General features: G+C 44.7%; 1 protein-coding gene across 1 annotated transcript in view; it reads right to left on the reverse strand.

Moving 5' to 3' along the window:
- sema3h (sema domain, immunoglobulin domain (Ig), short basic domain, secreted, (semaphorin) 3H) overlaps positions 1–18,305 on the reverse strand; it is a 53,920-nt gene that overhangs the window by 14,100 nt on the left and 21,515 nt on the right. Inside the window, exons 2-8 of the mRNA XM_068334629.1 lie at positions 17,932–18,086; positions 13,483–13,545; positions 12,791–12,910; positions 11,766–11,859; positions 11,394–11,513; positions 10,557–10,702; positions 9,802–9,916 (exon numbers count right to left, since the gene is read on the reverse strand). Of these exons, the coding sequence (XP_068190730.1) occupies positions 9,802–9,916; positions 10,557–10,702; positions 11,394–11,513; positions 11,766–11,859; positions 12,791–12,910; positions 13,483–13,545; positions 17,932–18,086 (813 nt within the window). The remainder of the gene's footprint in view (positions 1–9,801; positions 9,917–10,556; positions 10,703–11,393; positions 11,514–11,765; positions 11,860–12,790; positions 12,911–13,482; positions 13,546–17,931; positions 18,087–18,305) is intronic.

Below are 18,305 nucleotides of genomic sequence, written 5' to 3' on the forward strand. Positions count from 1 at the left end.
ATCACTAGTTGAAAAGAGATTTCCTGATACCATCATTTCATCTGAAGGGTCTCTGCTCATCATGTAGACAACCTGCATAGCAGATTTTTGTGTTTCTGGCAGAGACGAAAAAAGGTCTCAATGCTGACTGTTGAGAAATTCTGGTGCTGTGAGCCAACAATGCAGACATTGGCCCACTGGTTGCTGCAATGCACCACTGATGCTTTTCAGATTTCATGTGGATTTAAACATTTATCATTCTAATGGACCCTGAGAGGAAATCAACATTATCACACCTGTAATCCATTTCCTGTTGGTGCCAATATCAGTTGTGATTAATCCTCCTCTCATCATTCTCATTCCTCACCTTGAAGTTGTTCGCCAACCACAGGCTATGATGACCAAAAAAACGGCATAGAACCGCCGAGGTCTGCAGCACGCTATCACAATGAGACTAACAGTTCTGTAATGACTGGAGTTCCTCAGTGTCAGTTCATCAATGAATCACCACAGCTTTAAATGCACCACTTGTACCTTTTATAATTTTACGTAATTTATTTGTTTCTTTCCTCCATGATGTATTAATATGATTGATGAAAACTCTCAAATGTTTCCATCAGTGACAAATTTTGGTCGTTTATGTGATTTGCTCAAATAAACGATTTGATAATTTCAGTGTTAAACAAGGCAGAGCAGCCATCTCACTCAGAGGCCCACTAGCCGCTGGCCAATAGTAGCTAGTATAGCAAACAACCTTGTCGAACTCTCTCCAGCCCTTAAATCTTCATTCATTGTTGATGAAGTGACACAAGACAGAATAGATTCACACAGCTTGTAAAAGTAAAGATTCTCAGTCTAATATTCAAGGAGAACCACCAGCGTTTGATTAAAAACTCGCAGCCCAATGTCGCTCAGTGCTTTATCGTGAAAACCTGGAAAAACTTTGGAACATGCAGAGAGGTTAAAACACCTCTTTTTTAATCACATCTCAATTATTTAGAGCTCCGCTTGGCAAGGATTCACACTTATCACTGCGTGACACGTTTGAATGGTGTCAGATTGTGTGACGTTCACTCGCGCTGCAGCTCTCCTCTGTCTGATTCATTAAAGTGCAGAAACTTCAAGTGTCATTAATCATTAACAAGGGAGGGAAAGAAAAACAAACATTCATTCATCACAGACAATGAAAGCAGAAAAAATTTCCTACAAAATGATCTATCCAGGTGAGTCAACGTGGATGTCTGATTATTTTCTACTTTGCATTTATAAAATATTTGAAACCCTGTTGTAGTTTTGGAACACATCATCAAGTATTGTTTTCATTTCTCCCTCTTAATCTTTTAATGCACATCTTCTTCCTCTTCACTGTCAGACAGCTGGCCACCACCTTCTGCTGAGAGACATTCCTCATTCTGAGCTGCTTTTCTTTGTCCTCCCCTGAATTGTCTTCTCTCCATTTCTTTGTGCGTCTTAATCTATTCATCAGGTGCCTCCCCTCCCATCAGCCTTCTTTCGCTCCAATCCACCTGGATGTCCCAGGATCCTCCTGGGTGTCTCTTTTTCTTTGTTTCTCCTCTCCCCACCCTCCCCATCTCACTCCCTCCTTCCCTCCTTCCCTCCCTCCCACTCTCGCTCTCTATCTCCTGGTCCATCTGTCTGTCTGGTCCATTTTCTCCAGACTGCTGTTCTTGTGTCCTCTTCTCTAAACAAAAGTGGTTGTGCTCCCCTGAGGGCAGATAGTGTTGTCTAGCCCGCAGACCTGCAGCCACAGCCCCTATCTTCCTCCTCCTCCTCCTGCTCCTCCTCCTCCTCCTCCTCCCCAGGACTGTCTGGCTGTAGCCCCCCTCCAGGCAAACACCCCTATCCTCCTCATTTTTCACATATTCTCTAGCCCTCCCTCCCTCTACAGCCATCCAGCACACCGATTTCCAGCCCCCTTGTTCCTCCACTTCATTGTCATCCTTTTAACCACTCTCCCTGTCGTTCTTTCTTCCTCTACACTTACACTAATTCACCCATTATAGCCCCACCATCAGCTTGTCTGGGTCTTTAACCCCTTCAGCAATTAGCCTGATTTCTTCAGGCACTACACCTCTTTTTTCTCCATGACATATTTTTTATTCCCATCTTGATGTGGCTCTCAGTTTGAACATTTACGTCTATGATCTTCACTTGAAGGATACCTCCTCTCCTAAGATAGTGAATTTTACTGACTGATATTTGTCTTTGCAGAAAATAACCAATCAATTACATCATGCTGAATTAAAGAACACTGTAATCTTCTCAACATTGTAAATGCATTTCAAAATCTGCCTTAAACTCAACGTCCATCTCTTTCTAAATGTAATGTCTCCCTCCACTTACCTACCAGCTCTATGGTTCCCTATTAACCCCATTCCGTTCCTTCTCTTTGTCCGTCCCATCATCCCTCTCACCCTTTCAGCTTCATTTCACCTCGCTCATGCCCTTCATGTCCTTCGAGGAAAAATGCCTCCGTCTGGGCGTTTTCTTTGTCTAGTTTATCATTGCACATAAAGGTCACCTTCTCTCCCCTCACGTTGTCCTTCTCACTTTCTGCGATGAATTTCATATGAATTAGTAGTTATACTCTTTTAATACTAAGTGCTGTTATTACTTTCAGAACTGTTTATCAGCTTAAGCATTGATATTTCTACTGAGGTCACCCGTCTTGTTTATCTTTACATCTGAACAGTGGACACGATGACTTCTTTGTGTGATTTTCAGGCCTGTTGATTTTTTTCTGTTAATGCTTTCTCACTCTTCCACTCTCTTCCTCTCTTTACCATTCATCCCATTCTCTGATTTTGTCCATATCTTTCCGTCACTTAGAGAAATGTATTTCCAGTCGTGCCCTCTTACAACTCAGCTCCCCCCCTCCACTGTCTCTCTCATTTTTGGGGTAATTTAATAGCATTTCTCTACTTCTGAATTTTTTTGCTGTCTTGCATTTATCTCCTTTTACATCTCCTCCTTCTTTCGTCTCCTATGACCTCTACCCTATTTCTATGTCCTACATCTTGTCATCTCCCTCTCACTCTAATCCCTCTAGCTTTACCTTTATTTTCCTCTTCCTTTTATCCTCCTGGTAGCCTGGGTATAGTGGATAAAAAAAGGCTCAATTAAGGCATCAGTCCTGTGTAAATATTCTGTATTTTCATTTCATGTTAGTTTTTTTGATGATAACCAAATTGTAACTGTGGAGAAAAAGTCAGCAGTTAATAAATAGCAACATTTCTTTGCTGCACCTCCACTCTCATTTTTGAACACTCTGATCCATCTCTTTTAGTGAGTTATTTCAAAGGGCATCAAAGCAGAGAAAAATAGCCTGAAATGTCCAACTTCCAAAACGCCTTAAATGTCTCCCCAGAAATGATACACAAACGTTGACTGAGCAATAGAGAGTTACAGAAACTAGACTAGTCATTGAACAACAAGATCTTCACGAATTCATTATTGGAAAACTTACATTTGTTGCTTATGGATTCCCATAAATTATTACTTTTCAATAAAAATCTCCTGTAGTCCTGACTGTCACCATTCTTATTTAAAATTAGCTTGTTTATCTTGCCGAACATGTGGTGGGGCTGGAGCCCATCTCAGCTGACATGGGGCTAAGGTGGGTCGGAACCTGCCCACTCCCTTTGAAAAATTACTTTAAGCAATAAAACTTGTCATGACTCTATTGTTGTTTCCCCTCTTGTTGTGACAACTAACATGTTACTGGTGCTGTTAAAGATGGATTTACCCCACATCAGGAAGAATTCTTTTGACCTGTAAGAACAGCAACAGGGTCACAGCCAACAGGAGCTGAATCCAAACACACACACACACACACACACACAGCCAGGTGGGAGCCGCTGCTCTGCTACCATGAAGGACCCGCAGACAGTCAGGGATTAATGGGATTTGTAGTGTTTCTGTGTGGTGGAGCACGGCATAAACAAAACACTGACAGCATTCTTAACCTGATGGGTTAATCTCCTGTATATGCTTTTGTGGTTTTGTGTGTGTGTGTGTGTGTGTGTGTGTGTGTGTGTGTGTGTGTGTGTGTGTGTGTGTGTGTGTGTGTGTGTGTGTGTGTGTGTGTGTGTGTGTGTGTGTGTGTGTGTGTGTGTGTGTGTGTGTGTGTGTGTGTGTGCGTGCACGTGTTGAAGTGTGTTCACAAACAAATGGACAGCCCTTATCAGATGTGTAAAAATGTTGGGTAGAAATGTTTATGTTCTCTACAAGTCGGAACGGTCTTGTGTACACAGACAAGCTGAGGCTTGATTATGTGTGTAACAGCTCAAGTGCCAACTACATGTGTGTGTGTGTTAAATGCCTTTTAATGTTGCGTGTTTGTGTAAAGATCAGACTATATCACAGCTGTAATTTAATGTGTGTGAACTTCACTCTAACCATGTCTCTGTGTGCAAACAGAGGAGTCGTTTGGAGTCCTCAGGAAACATTCCATCTGCTATTTGCGCGTCTTAAATGATGCAGCTGAAGTGTCAGTGGCCTGATGGGTAAGCTACTGTCACAAGTAATCACGTTTGGCTTTGACTGCCATGTGGAGGCTGGCAGCACAAGCAAAATGACACCAGAACACAAAAGAGGATGGTTGAAATCCCATCAGCTGTTTACTGAAGGTTAACTGATGACCAAATTTACTTAGATGATATCACATACCCCTTCCTTGAGTGGTCACCTTATCGTGGTGGAGGGGTTTGTGTGTCCCAATGATCCTAGGAGCTAAGTTGTCTGGGGCTTTCTGCCCCTGGTAGGGTCACCCATGGCAAACAGGTCCTAGGTGAGGGACCAGACAAAGTACTGCTCAAAGACCCCATATGATGACAAAAAACACTGACACACGTTTTCCCTTGCCCGGATGCGGGTCACCGGGGCCCCCCTCTGGAGCCAGGCCTGGAGGTGGGGCTCGAAGGCGAGCGCCTGGTGGCCGGGCCTGCACCCATGGGGCCCGGTCGGGCGCAGCCCGAAAGGACAACGTGGGTCCCTCTTCCCATGGGCTCACCACCTGTGGGAGGGGCCATAGGGGTCGGGTGCATTGTGAGCTGGGCGGTGGCCGAAGGCAGGGACCTTGGCGATCCGATCCCCGGCTACAGAAGCTGGCTCTTGGGACGTGGAATGTCACCTCTCTGGCAGGGAAGGAGCCTGAGCTGGTGTGTGAGGTTGAGAAGTTCCGACTAGATATAGTCGGGCTCACCTCCACACACAGTTTGGGCTCTGGTACCAGTCCTCTCCAGAGGGGTTGGACTCTCTTCCACTCTGGAGTTGCCCATGGTGAGAGACGCCGAGCAGGTGTGGGTATACTTATAGCCCCCCGGCTTGGTGCCTATACATTGGGGTTCAACCCGGTGGACGAGAGGGTAGCCTCCCTCCGCCTTCGGGTGGGGGGCCGGGTCCTGACTGTTGTTTGTGCGTATGCACCAAACAGCAGTTCAGAGTATCCACCCTTTTTGGAGTCCTTGGAGGGGGTGCTGGAGAGCGCTCCCACTGGGGACTCCATCGTTCTGCTGGGGGACTTCAATGCTCACGTGGGCAATGACAGTGAGACCTGGAAGGGTGTGATTGGGAGGAACGGCCCCCCCGATCAGAACCCGAGCGGTGTTCAGTTGTTGGACTTCTGTGCTTGTCACGGACTGTCCATAACGAACACCATGTTCAGACATAAGGGTGTCCATATGTGCACTTGGCACCAGGACACCCTAGGCCGCAGTTCGATGATCGACTTTGTGGTCGTGTCATCGGACTTGCGGCCGCATGTCTTGGACACTCGGGTGAAGAGAGGGGCGGAGCTGTCAACCGATCACCACCTGGTGGTGTGTTGGCTCCGATGGTGGGGGAAGATGCCGGTCCGACCTGGCAGACCCAAACGTATTGTGAGGGTCTGCTGGGAACGCCTGGCGGAATCCCCTGTCAGAAGGAGTTTCAACTCCCACCTCCGGCAGAACTTCACTCACGTTCCGGGGGAGGCGGGGGACATTGAGTCTGAGTGGACCATGTTCCGCGCCTCCATTGTCGAGGCGGCCGACCGCAGCTGCGGCCGTAAGGTGGTCGGTGCCTGTCGTGGCGGCAACCCCAGAACCCGTTGGTGGACATCAGCGGTAAGGGATGCCGTCAAGCTGAAGAAGGAGTCCTATCGGGCCTTTTTGGCCTGGGGGACTCCTGAAGCAGCTGATAGGTACCGGCAGGCCAAGCGGAATGCGGCTTTGGTGGTTGCTGAGGCAAAAACCCGGGCGTGGGAGGAGTTCGGTGAGGCCTTGGAGGACGACTTCAAGACGGCTTCGAAGAGATTCTGGTCCACCATCAGGCGTCTCGGGAGGGGGAAGCAGTGCAGCATCCACACTGTATATAGTGGGGATGGGGAGCTGCTGATCTCAGCTCGGGACGTTGTGACTCGGTGGGGAGAATACTTCGAAGACCTCCTCAATCCCGCAGACACGCCTTCCCATGAGGAAGCAGAGTCTGGGTTCTCTGAGGCGGGCTCTCCTATCTCTGGGGTTGAGGTCACCGAGGTAGTTAAAAAGCTCCTCGGCGGCAGGGCCCCGGGGGTGGATGAGATCCGCCCGGAGTTCCTAAAGGCTCTGGATGTTGTGGGGCTGTCCTGGTTGACACGCCTCTGCAGCATCGCGTGGACTTCGGGGACAGTGCCTCTGGATTGGCAGACTGGGGTGGTGGTCCCCCTTTTTAAGAAGGGGGACAGGAGGGTGTGCTCCAACTACAGGGGCATCACACTCCTCAGCCTCCCTGGTAAGGTCTATTCAGGGGTTCTGGAGAGGAGGGTCCGTCGGGAAGTCGAATCTCGGATTCAGGAGGAGCAGTGTGGTTTTCGTCCTGGCCGTGGAACAGTGGACCAGCTCTACACCCTCCGCAGGGTCCTCGAGGGGGCATGGGAGTTCGCCCAACCAGTCTACATGTGTTTTGTGGACTTGGAGAAGGCGTTCGACCGTGTTCCTCGGGGGGTTCTGTGGGGGGTGCTTCGGGAGTATGGGGTACCGGACCCCTTGATAAGGGCTGTTCGGTCCCTGTACGACCAATGTCAGAGTTTGGTCCGCGTTGCCGGCAGTAAGTCGGATTCGTTTCCAGTGAGGGTTGGACTCCGCCAAGGCTGCCCTTTGTCACCGATTCTGTTCATAACTTTTATGGACAGAATTTCTAGGCGCAGCCAAGGCGTTGAGGGTGTTCGGTTTGGTGGCCTCAGTATCGCGTCTCTGCTTTTTGCAGACGACGTGGTGCTGTTGGCTTCATCAAGCCGTGATCTCCAACTCTCACTGGAACGGTTCGCAGCCGAGTGTGAAGCGGTTGGGATGAGAATCAGCACCTCCAAATCTGAGACCATGGTCCTCAGTCGGAAAAGGGTGGAGTGCCCTCTCCAGGTTGGGGATGAGATCCTGCCCCAAGTGGAGGAGTTCAAGTATCTTGGGGTCTCGTTCACGAGTGAGGGTACAATGGAACGGGAAATCGACAGGCGGATCGGTGCAGCGTCTGCAGTGATGCGGACTCTGTATCGGTCTGTCGTGGTGAAGAAGGAGCTGAGCCGAAAGGCAAAGCTCTCGATTTACCGGTCGATCTACGTTCCTACCCTCACCTATGGTCACGAGCTATGGGTCGTGACCGAAAGAACGAGATCCCGGATACAAGCGGCCGAAATGAGTTTCCTCCGTAGGGTGTCCGGACTCTCCCTTAGAGATAGGGTGAGGAGTTCGGCCATCCGGGAGGGACTCAGAGTCGAGCCGCTGCTCCTCCGCATCGAGAGGAGCCAGATGAGGTGGCTCGGGCATCTGGTTAGGATGCCTCCTGGACGCCTCCCTGGTGAGGTGTTCCGGGCACGTCCTACCGGGAGGAGGCCCCGGGGACGACCCAGGACACGCTGGAGAGACTATGTCTCCCGGCTGGCCTGGGAACGCCTTGGGATTCTCCCGGAGGAGCTGGATGAAGTGGCTAGGGAGAGGGAAGTCTGGGCTTCCCTGCTTAAGCTGCTGCCCCCGCGACCCGACCCCGGATAAGCGGAAGAGAATGGATGGATGGATGGATATCACATACTTTTGTGATATATTCATCTATTTTAAGGGTATAATGTGAATTACTGTCGCTGTTAAATCCAAAATTAGGCTTTTATATTATTTTTCACAATGATGATGATGATGATGATGGCCTCCTAATTCAAGGATATGGGTTTGATTCACATCTGTGGTGATTCTGGAGTGTGCTGTTTTCATACACAGACACACACACAGACACACACACACACACACACACACTCTCTCTCTCTCTCTCTCTCTCTCTCTCTCTCTCTCTCTCTCTCTCTCTCTCTCTCTCTCTCTCTGTTGCTGTTTTATGGCGTATCTAAGTGTCCCCCTACGTAAAAACATGAATCAATGCTTCATTCTAACTAGACTTAATTTGAGAACATTAAAAACTTTCCATCTTCCACATCTTACAGTCTGGATCTCTTTACTCTTGCTATTTTTGGATCACTTGCCCACACTGAGTTGAATGGGGATCAAGGAGTATTTGAGGTGTTTCAAAGAGGAGCGATGCAGCGGTAATCTGTTGACTCATGAATCACAGGCCGATGCATCAAAACCTTCGTCTGCCAGCTGTCCTTTTATGAGTATTTAAGGATGTTGACGCCCATTCTCCTAAACCTGGGAACCCCACTTGGAAACCAAAGGTGGAGGGGGAGAGCTGACTTGAAAGAAGGCTGGAAGCACAGAGAACCGAACTTGTTGGTTGTTAGAAAAGGTTTTTCATTAAAAGTGTTTTAGTTCAGCCAGAGATCACAAATGTTTGGGTTCCCTTAAAAGGAACAGACATCATCATAGGATCATTCAAAGATTTTTTCATCATCAGTACCAATGCTAACAAAAAGTGCCCTGATGTCAACGTTTGCAGATCCATTTAGATAAACTTCTGGTATCTCTCAGGGTTGACTGATTCAACCGCTTCTCAAAACCGTCCAGGGAAGTGTCCAAAACTGATTCACTCCTCCTTCAATGCAGTATCGTTCAGCACTTCAGGATAGTTAATGTTCTTCAGTTGTAGTTTACTCTAACTGATATTGTTCATCTGCATGTTTGACACCTAAATTTAATTTAGCTCCATCTCAAATGAACATGAAGGGATGTTTGGTAAACTCGTGTAATTCCCAGCCCTGTGTAACTGAAGTCCACTCTGTGTGGGTACAGGTTCTTCCAACACTGACAGCAGCTGATGTCAGTCATACACTACCGGTGATGGATTTTTGCTACCGATGTGAGTGAAAGTTCTCAAAGCCCCGAGTATGGTGCTGGAAAACACAGAAAAACCCACAAGTTGTGCTTCCGTATTAGTGCTTTTGTCACGCTAATATAGAACAGCTTCTGAGAAAGCACACAGAGCCAAGCCAAAGACACTGGCATGAGTTCCTCATAATGAATAAACCACAGGAGCCAAATGTTGAGGCCAGTTGCCGTGGTTACAAAAGCTGAGGCATGAAGACCAAGGTGAGCAACAGGGCTGTCGATCGCCGTGGTAACAGTGGAACTAGCGCTATGCCTGTACATCGTACACACACAGACACACAAACACACACACACACACACAAACAGTGCAGTGCTGGATGAGCACTTCTGAGGTTCTGTGAAGTTTCGTGTGTCACCAGCATTCATCTGAGGGTAAATTGTTCATGAAAATGACAAAATAATAAAGAAATGTCTTAACTCTGTGTCTTGTTTGTTTTCCTTCAGTCAGTTTAACTCGTGATTACTTTTCATGTGCATGTAATCTGACTGTCAGATGATGTTGTTTGGAAGTACTCACGAAGCTGATCAAAGTGTGTCTGTAAACCGTCCGGTCCTGGGACAGAACACACCATACGAGCCTTCTGGAAGGTGCTCCACTTGTTGACTAAACTCCTCTGACCTCCTATGTCATTCTACACAGGAAGAAACAGAAACATTCCATGCAGGTTTATTATCATATACTGTCCTCCAAAGTCACATCTTCATCTATCTTGTAGCACCAGCCCAAAGCAAGTGTAGTATAAAACTCTTTATGGGATAATTTTGTAACAAAACCATTGAATCTTTGACATTTTTACATAAAATCAGAATCAATCATCCAAATAGTGTGTCAATTACCAAACCGTTTAGTTAATCATTCCAGTTCTAAAATGTGTTTCCAACAGAGGTGAAGACATAAGCAAACAACAACACCCAGATGTGTTTCCTCGTATCAAAGGAGAGGAATATAGCACAAGCATTCATCTGTGTATCGCAGCAGAGCCAAAGACACTGATACTGACAAACATAAACAGTCCCCTATAAACAGCCTCCAGGAAGCATCTCTATACCAGCCAGGAGGAACATCAAATTACATGTAGTTGACTTTTACATAATCACACACCTCAGCAGAAGCAGACACAAACACGGTAACACAAACACACAAGTGAGCGGCGCGTATGTAGCTTATCAGGCACACTTGTGTTTACATCAACTACAGTTGCACATGTAGAGCTGGTGATAAGGGAGGGCATGCAGACAGACCCCATCTCCACCGTGCCCTAACGCTCATACCTTGCAGACTCGTGCCACTCTGGAGTAAAGCACCTTGCCGGCGGCCCCCTCTGCTTCTTGAGCACGCTCAGTGAAGAACACGTAGACCTTATCGTCCTCTGGGTTATCAGTTTCAGACAGCGGCGATACCTGCACAAACTGGGCATCTGACAGGAAGAGGACAGGTATATTTTAAATCAACCTCCAATCAATCCACCTCGGGGGAAACGATGCACATGGAATGCAGATAGAGGAGAGGGACGATGAAAGCACAACAAGCAGGAGAAAGAGTCGACATGTATCTTGTTTTTATCAGCAGCAGACATTGAACGCTGGACCGATATGATGAAAACTTGACATGCCTGAGATAAAGTCAGAGATTGTGATTTGGAGCCAAAGATATACAGTTTACTATAGTTCAGAATAATCAGTTTACAAAGCAAGAAGTGAAGAGAGAGATGTATGTGGAATTTATTCACGTATATCCGTCAAATGACCTACAAACCGTCAAATGACCAACAGACACACGGGAAACAGAATAAATGCACACTGAAGTATCTGCTGTAGTGGTGATGATTTATTTACTACTGTATAATATGTGATAAACAACAAGCTGCACTGTAAGTCTATTTCAGTTCTAAACAACACAGATGAAAGTCATGAACATGGCAATCACTAAGAGTCCTGGGATCGATGGTAATAGTAGACAAAAGGTCCAGTCTTTACTGGCTCCTCAAGAGGCTCCTGCAGCGTGTACACACGTCTAGTGAGGCCCCTGACCCTGAGGGTTGGTCCTTTATCTAACATGTGGAGTTTGTGTTTTTACACTTGCTACTCAGTGAATTTCTCTGTTCTTACCCTGCAGCCAGATGGAGTCGTACTGCTCAGTGCGGATGACATGACGGCTGCCGAGACTTCGGAAAAAGGCCGAGTCCCGACTCATGAAGTCTGAGGTGATCCCAGCGTACAGCTCTCCATCTGCATAGAGCGACACCGGGTTTGGCTATTCTTAGCTAAAGAGAATGTTTTTTAACTAAATCTCTGTTGAGTAAAGTCAACTGGACTCATAGTCAAATCCACTTGACTTTATTCAAAGAGAGATCTACCATCACCTGGAGAAATGAAAATCTCCAGACATTTTGAACTTAATGCTTGATATGGTTGAATATTTAGGTTTATTACAAGATATTCTCAGGTTTCATATTAAAACATGTGACTAACAGAACTTACCAACTACAGTGGAGGCAGTTTTCTGGAATGGATCGTAGGGACATTTCCCTTTCCCACTCTCTGTCTGGCTGTAGGGGAGATGCTGGTGCTCAGACTGGAAAGGAAATAAAAACTGTCAGTTCGACAAAGGAGGACAAGATCAACTGGACGTGAAGGAACAAGAAGAATTAGATACTGAGCAAACAGACCAATCCTTTTAGTTTAATGCTTTCATACATTTTCACTATAAAACTTGCAAAAGTGGCATTCATGTCTGTTTGTAGTACTTTTCTTATTTATATTAAAGTTTCTTCACCGTCATAAAAGTGTCAAATTAAAATCTAGTGTCTCCTGAGGTGCAAACACTCTGACAAAAGGAGCAGCATGTATGTTCCAGACAGAATGCAGAGTGAACCTGGCTGATATGAAAGCAATAACTCCGCTGCTGACAGATGCTGATAGGTCTGTGAGGATTGTTTGGAGGGAGCAGGACTGCTTCCACCATGGAAAAAGTGTAATTTTATGTGTTTTATCATCAAATTAAAATGTGTTTTTTTACATCACTTAAGCACTTGTCTGAAAATGCTTGACTTTTGCTTCCAGACGAGCTAGTTAAGAAGATAGATTTGTTTACTGTGTTGCAGATGAAATAACAGAAAAACAAAAGGGCACTTATAGGGAAAATCAGCGCAAACAGTGGAAGACATGAATACATTATGTAAAACAAAGTCTGATATCATAATAATTTAGATCTTGATTAATATTAATTTGACTAATTTTGATTTACTTGATTCTCTACAAGTTAGTTGATATAAACATTGGTACACATCTCTGAAACCTGATGAGATATGATCACCAAACAAAAAGCATTGATATGGGGAATGAATCGATACCTGGGAGAACAGGACCACTGAAAATGAAGCCACTAATTATTTTATCAATCATCAATCCTTTCATTTCTCATCCCCACACATGTTACAGAGTGGAGCTTCTACCTGTACAAAGCCTTGTTGAATTAAACATCATCAGCCGGTGTGACCTCATACCTGTTGGAAGACGCTGGTAGCGATGAAAGCACATCGAGGGTTGAAGGCACCGGTGCCACAGACATACAGGTGAGTCTGGTTGAAAGGCTGCAAGACCCGCAGGAAGTTGGCACACTCCAGCTAGACGGCACACAGAAAAGCAAACAGTGAGATGATCAGGAGTAAAGGAGGATGGCGTGTCTTGTGATAATTTTATTGAATTAATTTTTCCATCACAACAGGAAATATTGGAAACGCTATAACAATAGATGTATTGACAACACTCTCCAGCAATGAGCTTAGCACAATAAATTCACTGTTTAGCTTCTGCTTTATTGTTAACTAAATGTAACACACACAAGAAACTGAGCGGTTTTGTGTCTATTGTTCACAAATGAATAAAATGGCCATAAGTCATAATCTGTCATGTAACTGTCTTGATTTATTGCTGAAGACCTCTTCACGTGTTATCTTGTGATCAAAACATGAAAGCAGCAGGAAGAAAAGGGATAAAGAAAAGGCTGACCTGCCACCCACAGAGGAATCTGTGTAGGATTTTGTGTAAATGCACTTTCATCTCAGAGTGGCTTTAATACGGATCAACCCTCCTCTGCGGTTGCACACAGTAGTTACTGAGGCACATGTTGCTTTGCTTAGACAGTCAAGTGTTTGTGTGCCTGTGGGTTTGGGTGTGTGAGAGTGTGTTGAGTCACCTCTGGATCCTTCCCAGCCATGAGACATTCTTGGATACGGTCGGGACTGGCTGGCCAGTACAACTGCAGAATGAGGGGGAGAAATCCAACAGTGAGGAAAAAAGAGATCTGAAAACACTTTATTGAACTCTAAATTGCTAATGAAAGGCTTTTGGCATTCATTATGTTTTCACAAGGAAGTGAGAGGGATCCAACAAACTGACTGATGAAGATGATAAGGCAGGCGGGAGGATTTTAATACCTCTTGCGAGGCGGCGTCAGGACGGAGAAAATGAAGACAAACTGGCGACTCTGTTGAGTCCTGATGATGAGCCAAGTTGTCAAAGCGGCAGTGACGGTGGCACCATGATTAAATTATCTACCCGCTGTGATTCTTGAGACTTTAGCTACGGCAAATGTGCACAAAATGTGGCTTTTATCCTCACTAAGAGCATAAGCATTCATATTTTCTTCTGTGATATTTGAATTGATTCAGTAGCACAATAAATCAAAAAGTAGCAAATCATCTATTGTGAGAGAAGCTCTTTCATTTCTAATCATAACATTATTATTCCTCTGAACACACAAAGTCCATTACAGCAGAAGAGTACTGCTGATTGTGGTGAGGAAGCATTTTTTTTTATTCTGATGAGTGAAAATATTTGACAGAACCTATTAAACCAAAAGAAAAGGAAAATATTTTGTGTCTATTATGTAAAAAAAAAAAAAGTAGCTCTCTGGCTAATGTTAATAAATGATAGCTAATGTGTTGTGGTTGGAATGTTTACTCGTACAGAAGCCCTCATAGGTGCTGGTCTCTTCATGCCTATTTCATTCAGGGGTTGTTTTTTTTAGCCTTTCGCAAGCAAAAAGTGGAGTTTAATTTTTTGAATGTGCACACACTTTGGCCAGTTTAACTGTTTCTGATTCTGACCTGGAAAGAAGTTTTTTTCTAGCTGTGAATCAAAGGCAGACCAAACAGATTGAATGTTTTAAGAGGGCATGGGATGGCGTTCATCCACTTCTTAAACTACCTGAGTGACAATGTTTGCAATAACATTCTTTTGCAGTGTTTCAATATGGACCTGTTTAGATTTGGTCTAAGACTATGTGTCTATTTATATGTTCAGACTAAAGACCTGAAGTAATCTAAACAACATACATTCTGCTGCTTTCATGTCAACCCAACAGGGCCACAAACAATAAGGCATAGAAAAGGGAGAGCGACAGGGAAAGGGTGAAGCTCGGTGTCAAATGGCCGCAACATGACTAATCTAAATATTTCCCTGAGTCAGTCATCCCCTCAGAGATGACAGGGAAGCAGACACCGAGTTGCCCTCACTTACTTCTACATTCCACACATGCTGCACAGATTACTGCAGAAAACGGAGGAACATTTTTGGGTTTTTATGTATTATCATTGTGATTATTTATTATTTATTTATTTATTATTTATATTATTATTTATTATATATATATATATATATATATATATATATTTATGTATATATATATTATTATTATTATATTATTTATACTATTATTATTTATTTAATTTTAATTTAATTAAAAATTAAATTAAAATTAAATTATTATTATTAGTAGTAGTAGTAGTAGAAGAGTTAGTAGTAGCATTTTTAAGACTCATCCACACGTGGATATTAACACAGTGAAAGTAATTACTGACAGATGGCGATCGTTTGATGGTTTCAGGGCAATAATTTCTTCCGGGTATCCAGTCATTCGTTGATACAGTCATTCCCGCAGAGCCCGGTGTGGAGCAGTGATGATCAGATTAGATAGGTGACCATGTTACCCCTATCGCCACATACCACACACACTGAAGGGAACGTGGACCACCAGTAAAGGAATCTCATGAGGCAAAGACTGGTAATGGAAATTTACTTCTCTGTGAAGGACGTGCTGACTGTCAGCTTATGCAGCGCACAAGAATGTGAGTCCGAGTAAGGAAAAATGATTCATGCATTCCAAACAGGAGGATAAGAAACAATACAGTGAACGCCTGTGCTGAAAGGAAAAAAATGGAAACGACACAAGTAGTGAGAATGATTAAAGAATTGTATGCAAAAAGCCGCAAACATACGTAGACTTAAACCCTTGTTGACCCTTTGCAGTAATGTGGTTTCCAGCTGTAGACTCACACAGAGGGAATCCCTACAGGGGTTTTGGCCTAATCAAACAAAAATGTGACTGACTGCAACCGCATCACATTCGGCACTCTGCATCAACCTGGGATGGACTGTGTAAACTGGTTGCGTGTCAGTTTCCCTGTCCCAGTTTTACGGAGCCAATAGAATTACACACAGACATGTGTTTAGAGCGATGAAAAGAAACACACGAAAAAGAAGAAATAACTCAAACTGCACTGATAAGACAGTCTGGATGTCAGGACCAGAGAAAATAAACAGGAATATAAGGAATGGCACTCTGAGCATTTTAAATACCGCCAGAGAAAAACTGCTCACAAACTGGAACCATATAAACAGACTATAAATACTGTATGTACAAATACACAGCCGTGTAGCAAGCGCAGAGAACTATGGGTTGAACATCACTATCTATCCTTTAGTTGGCTGAGTGCCTGCCTGCATGGGTGACTGTTTGTCTGTTCGTCTACCTGTTTGGGTCTCTGATAGCTTGTGTGTTCCTCTGACAGATGAGGGCATTGATCTGATCTAGCAGGTCAGAGTTACAAAAAAGTTAGAACTGTCAGTGTCCTTGCTGTGACCCTGCAAAGCATGAACACCACATTATAGCTGCAGAAGGAAATTAGACATGACAGACATAAATGATATACCTTATAACCAATAGTTATAGTTATAGAAACAAATTTGTTAAAATGGTTTTCCATCTGGATTTGATGTCCAAATTCCTGCTATAGATCTTTCCTCAGAGCTGACAGTAGTATGAAAGATGTTTATACTCATTTGGGCATGCTTTGCATCACTAGTGTTGTGTACCATGGCTGAGAGAGAGAGAGAGAGAGAGAGAGAGAGAGAGAGAGAGAGAGAGAGAGAGAGAGAGAGAGTGTGTGTGTGCGTGCGTGCGTGCGTGCGTGCGTGAGTGTGTGTGTGTGTGTGTGTGTGTGTGTGTGTGTGTGCGTGCGTGCGTGCGTGTGTGTATGTTAACATGAATATTAGCTTAGTGTCATTAGGATATGTAGACGATACCATCTGAACCGTGAGAGGGAAGCGCTAACATGCCGCTAAGTCTGGGTTTAACCTTCATAACAGTCAAGTCATGTGAAAATTCTGCTCTTTAAAATGTTGACACACAAAACTTAATCCACAACATTAATTTTTTTGTATTTTATATACTCATCTGATCCCCGAAGGGAAATTAAGAGCAAACTCTTGTTAGTAAGTACTTGAAACGCATTCATACATGTTAGTTTGTACAGGCCCCTGTAGCACACGCACACACACACAAGGGGGCCTGTAGGCATGCAGGGGAGGTGGAGTGGCAGGCAGCCCCTTTGTGGAGCGTCCCAAATGAGCAACTTGTAAAGGGGAACAGCGCCTTGCTCAAGGGCGCCTCAGGGTGAGCTAACACCGCCTCCTGTCCACTCATGCTCTGGGTATTTGTTGTTTTTTTGAGGGGGTGGGGGGGGTGGGAAGCGGGAATCAAACCACCGATCTCAGAATATTGGACGACCCGCTCTACTGCCTGCTCTACCACTGAGCCACTGCCTCCCTAGATGGCCATGTTGTTCAAAAGCACTGACTGGCATAAGGAATCTATAAATGCATTACAGAAAAAAGGACCTCACATCTCCAGGCTGCACGCAGGTAGCTTTGGTAATGTTAACAGTGTAGAGTGCAGGTCATCTATCTCTACAATACATTATAACTCAGCTGTTTATGTCTAAAAGCAAATTATCCTCTGAGGGTGTCATGCTGCAGCAAATGTGAAGGAAGAGTGGTGAAAGTAAAGATGTGGAAAATGTGCAGAATATAATTTGTGGCCTAACTAGAAGCTATTTCTGTATACCACTAAGTGATTTTCCTTTTTAGGAAATTTACAAAAGCTAAGGAACAAAGGAGCTTGCCACAGATTTCCACTAATATCGGGCATCAAGTAATTCTCTGTGACATAGTGAGGATGTTTTACCACATTGAAAGGTTAGGAGCAAAGGCAGTTGGAATAAGGTGTGAGGATGAGATAGTGGGAGATGGTCTAACCCCATTGTTAAGATGTTGTGTTTCTGGCAAGTCGAGACAAAGCAGAGAAAATTGGTGAGACTGTCATTAAAGATTAAAAGGCAAGCAGGAAGGGTATCGGTCAGAGGGGTGTGACTTTGCTCTTCTTTTTATCATCTGTAATTTGTTCATAGCGCTGACACTTGCGTTATCTGAGTTTGCTGTGATTTACCTGTGGTGTATATCAAGTGAATGTTTGTGTTGTGACTTGCCTCAGATAGTATGTGTCTGTGTGTTCTCCAGTTCTAACCTTGCGTGGGTTCTGCGTTATATCATCCAAACTGATAGACAGCAGGTTATCTTTCATGGCGACGTAAAGATGCCTCCCATCTTCATCCGGCAGCAGAGAGTTCAGGTCTCCAGCCACTAGGGGCAGCGTCAGCAGACGGCCGTTCTGGATCAGCTCTGACAAGATAAGGTAGAAGACAATGACAGGCATCATGAAGGATTAACTTCAGAGAAACATTGACTGACAACTTGTTTAGTTTAGAAAGGTGAAAAGGAATTTGTGGGGAATATTCAAGAAATTAACTTGTCATTGGCATTGAAGTTGTTTCTGTCTAAACTGGCTGCTGCATCATGGTATGTTGGTTTCTCCATACTCCATCCATCTTTCACAAATAA

The sequence above is a fragment of the Antennarius striatus genome, chromosome 2, assembly GCF_040054535.1.
Source record: "Antennarius striatus isolate MH-2024 chromosome 2, ASM4005453v1, whole genome shotgun sequence".
NCBI lineage: Eukaryota > Metazoa > Chordata > Actinopteri > Lophiiformes > Antennariidae > Antennarius > Antennarius striatus.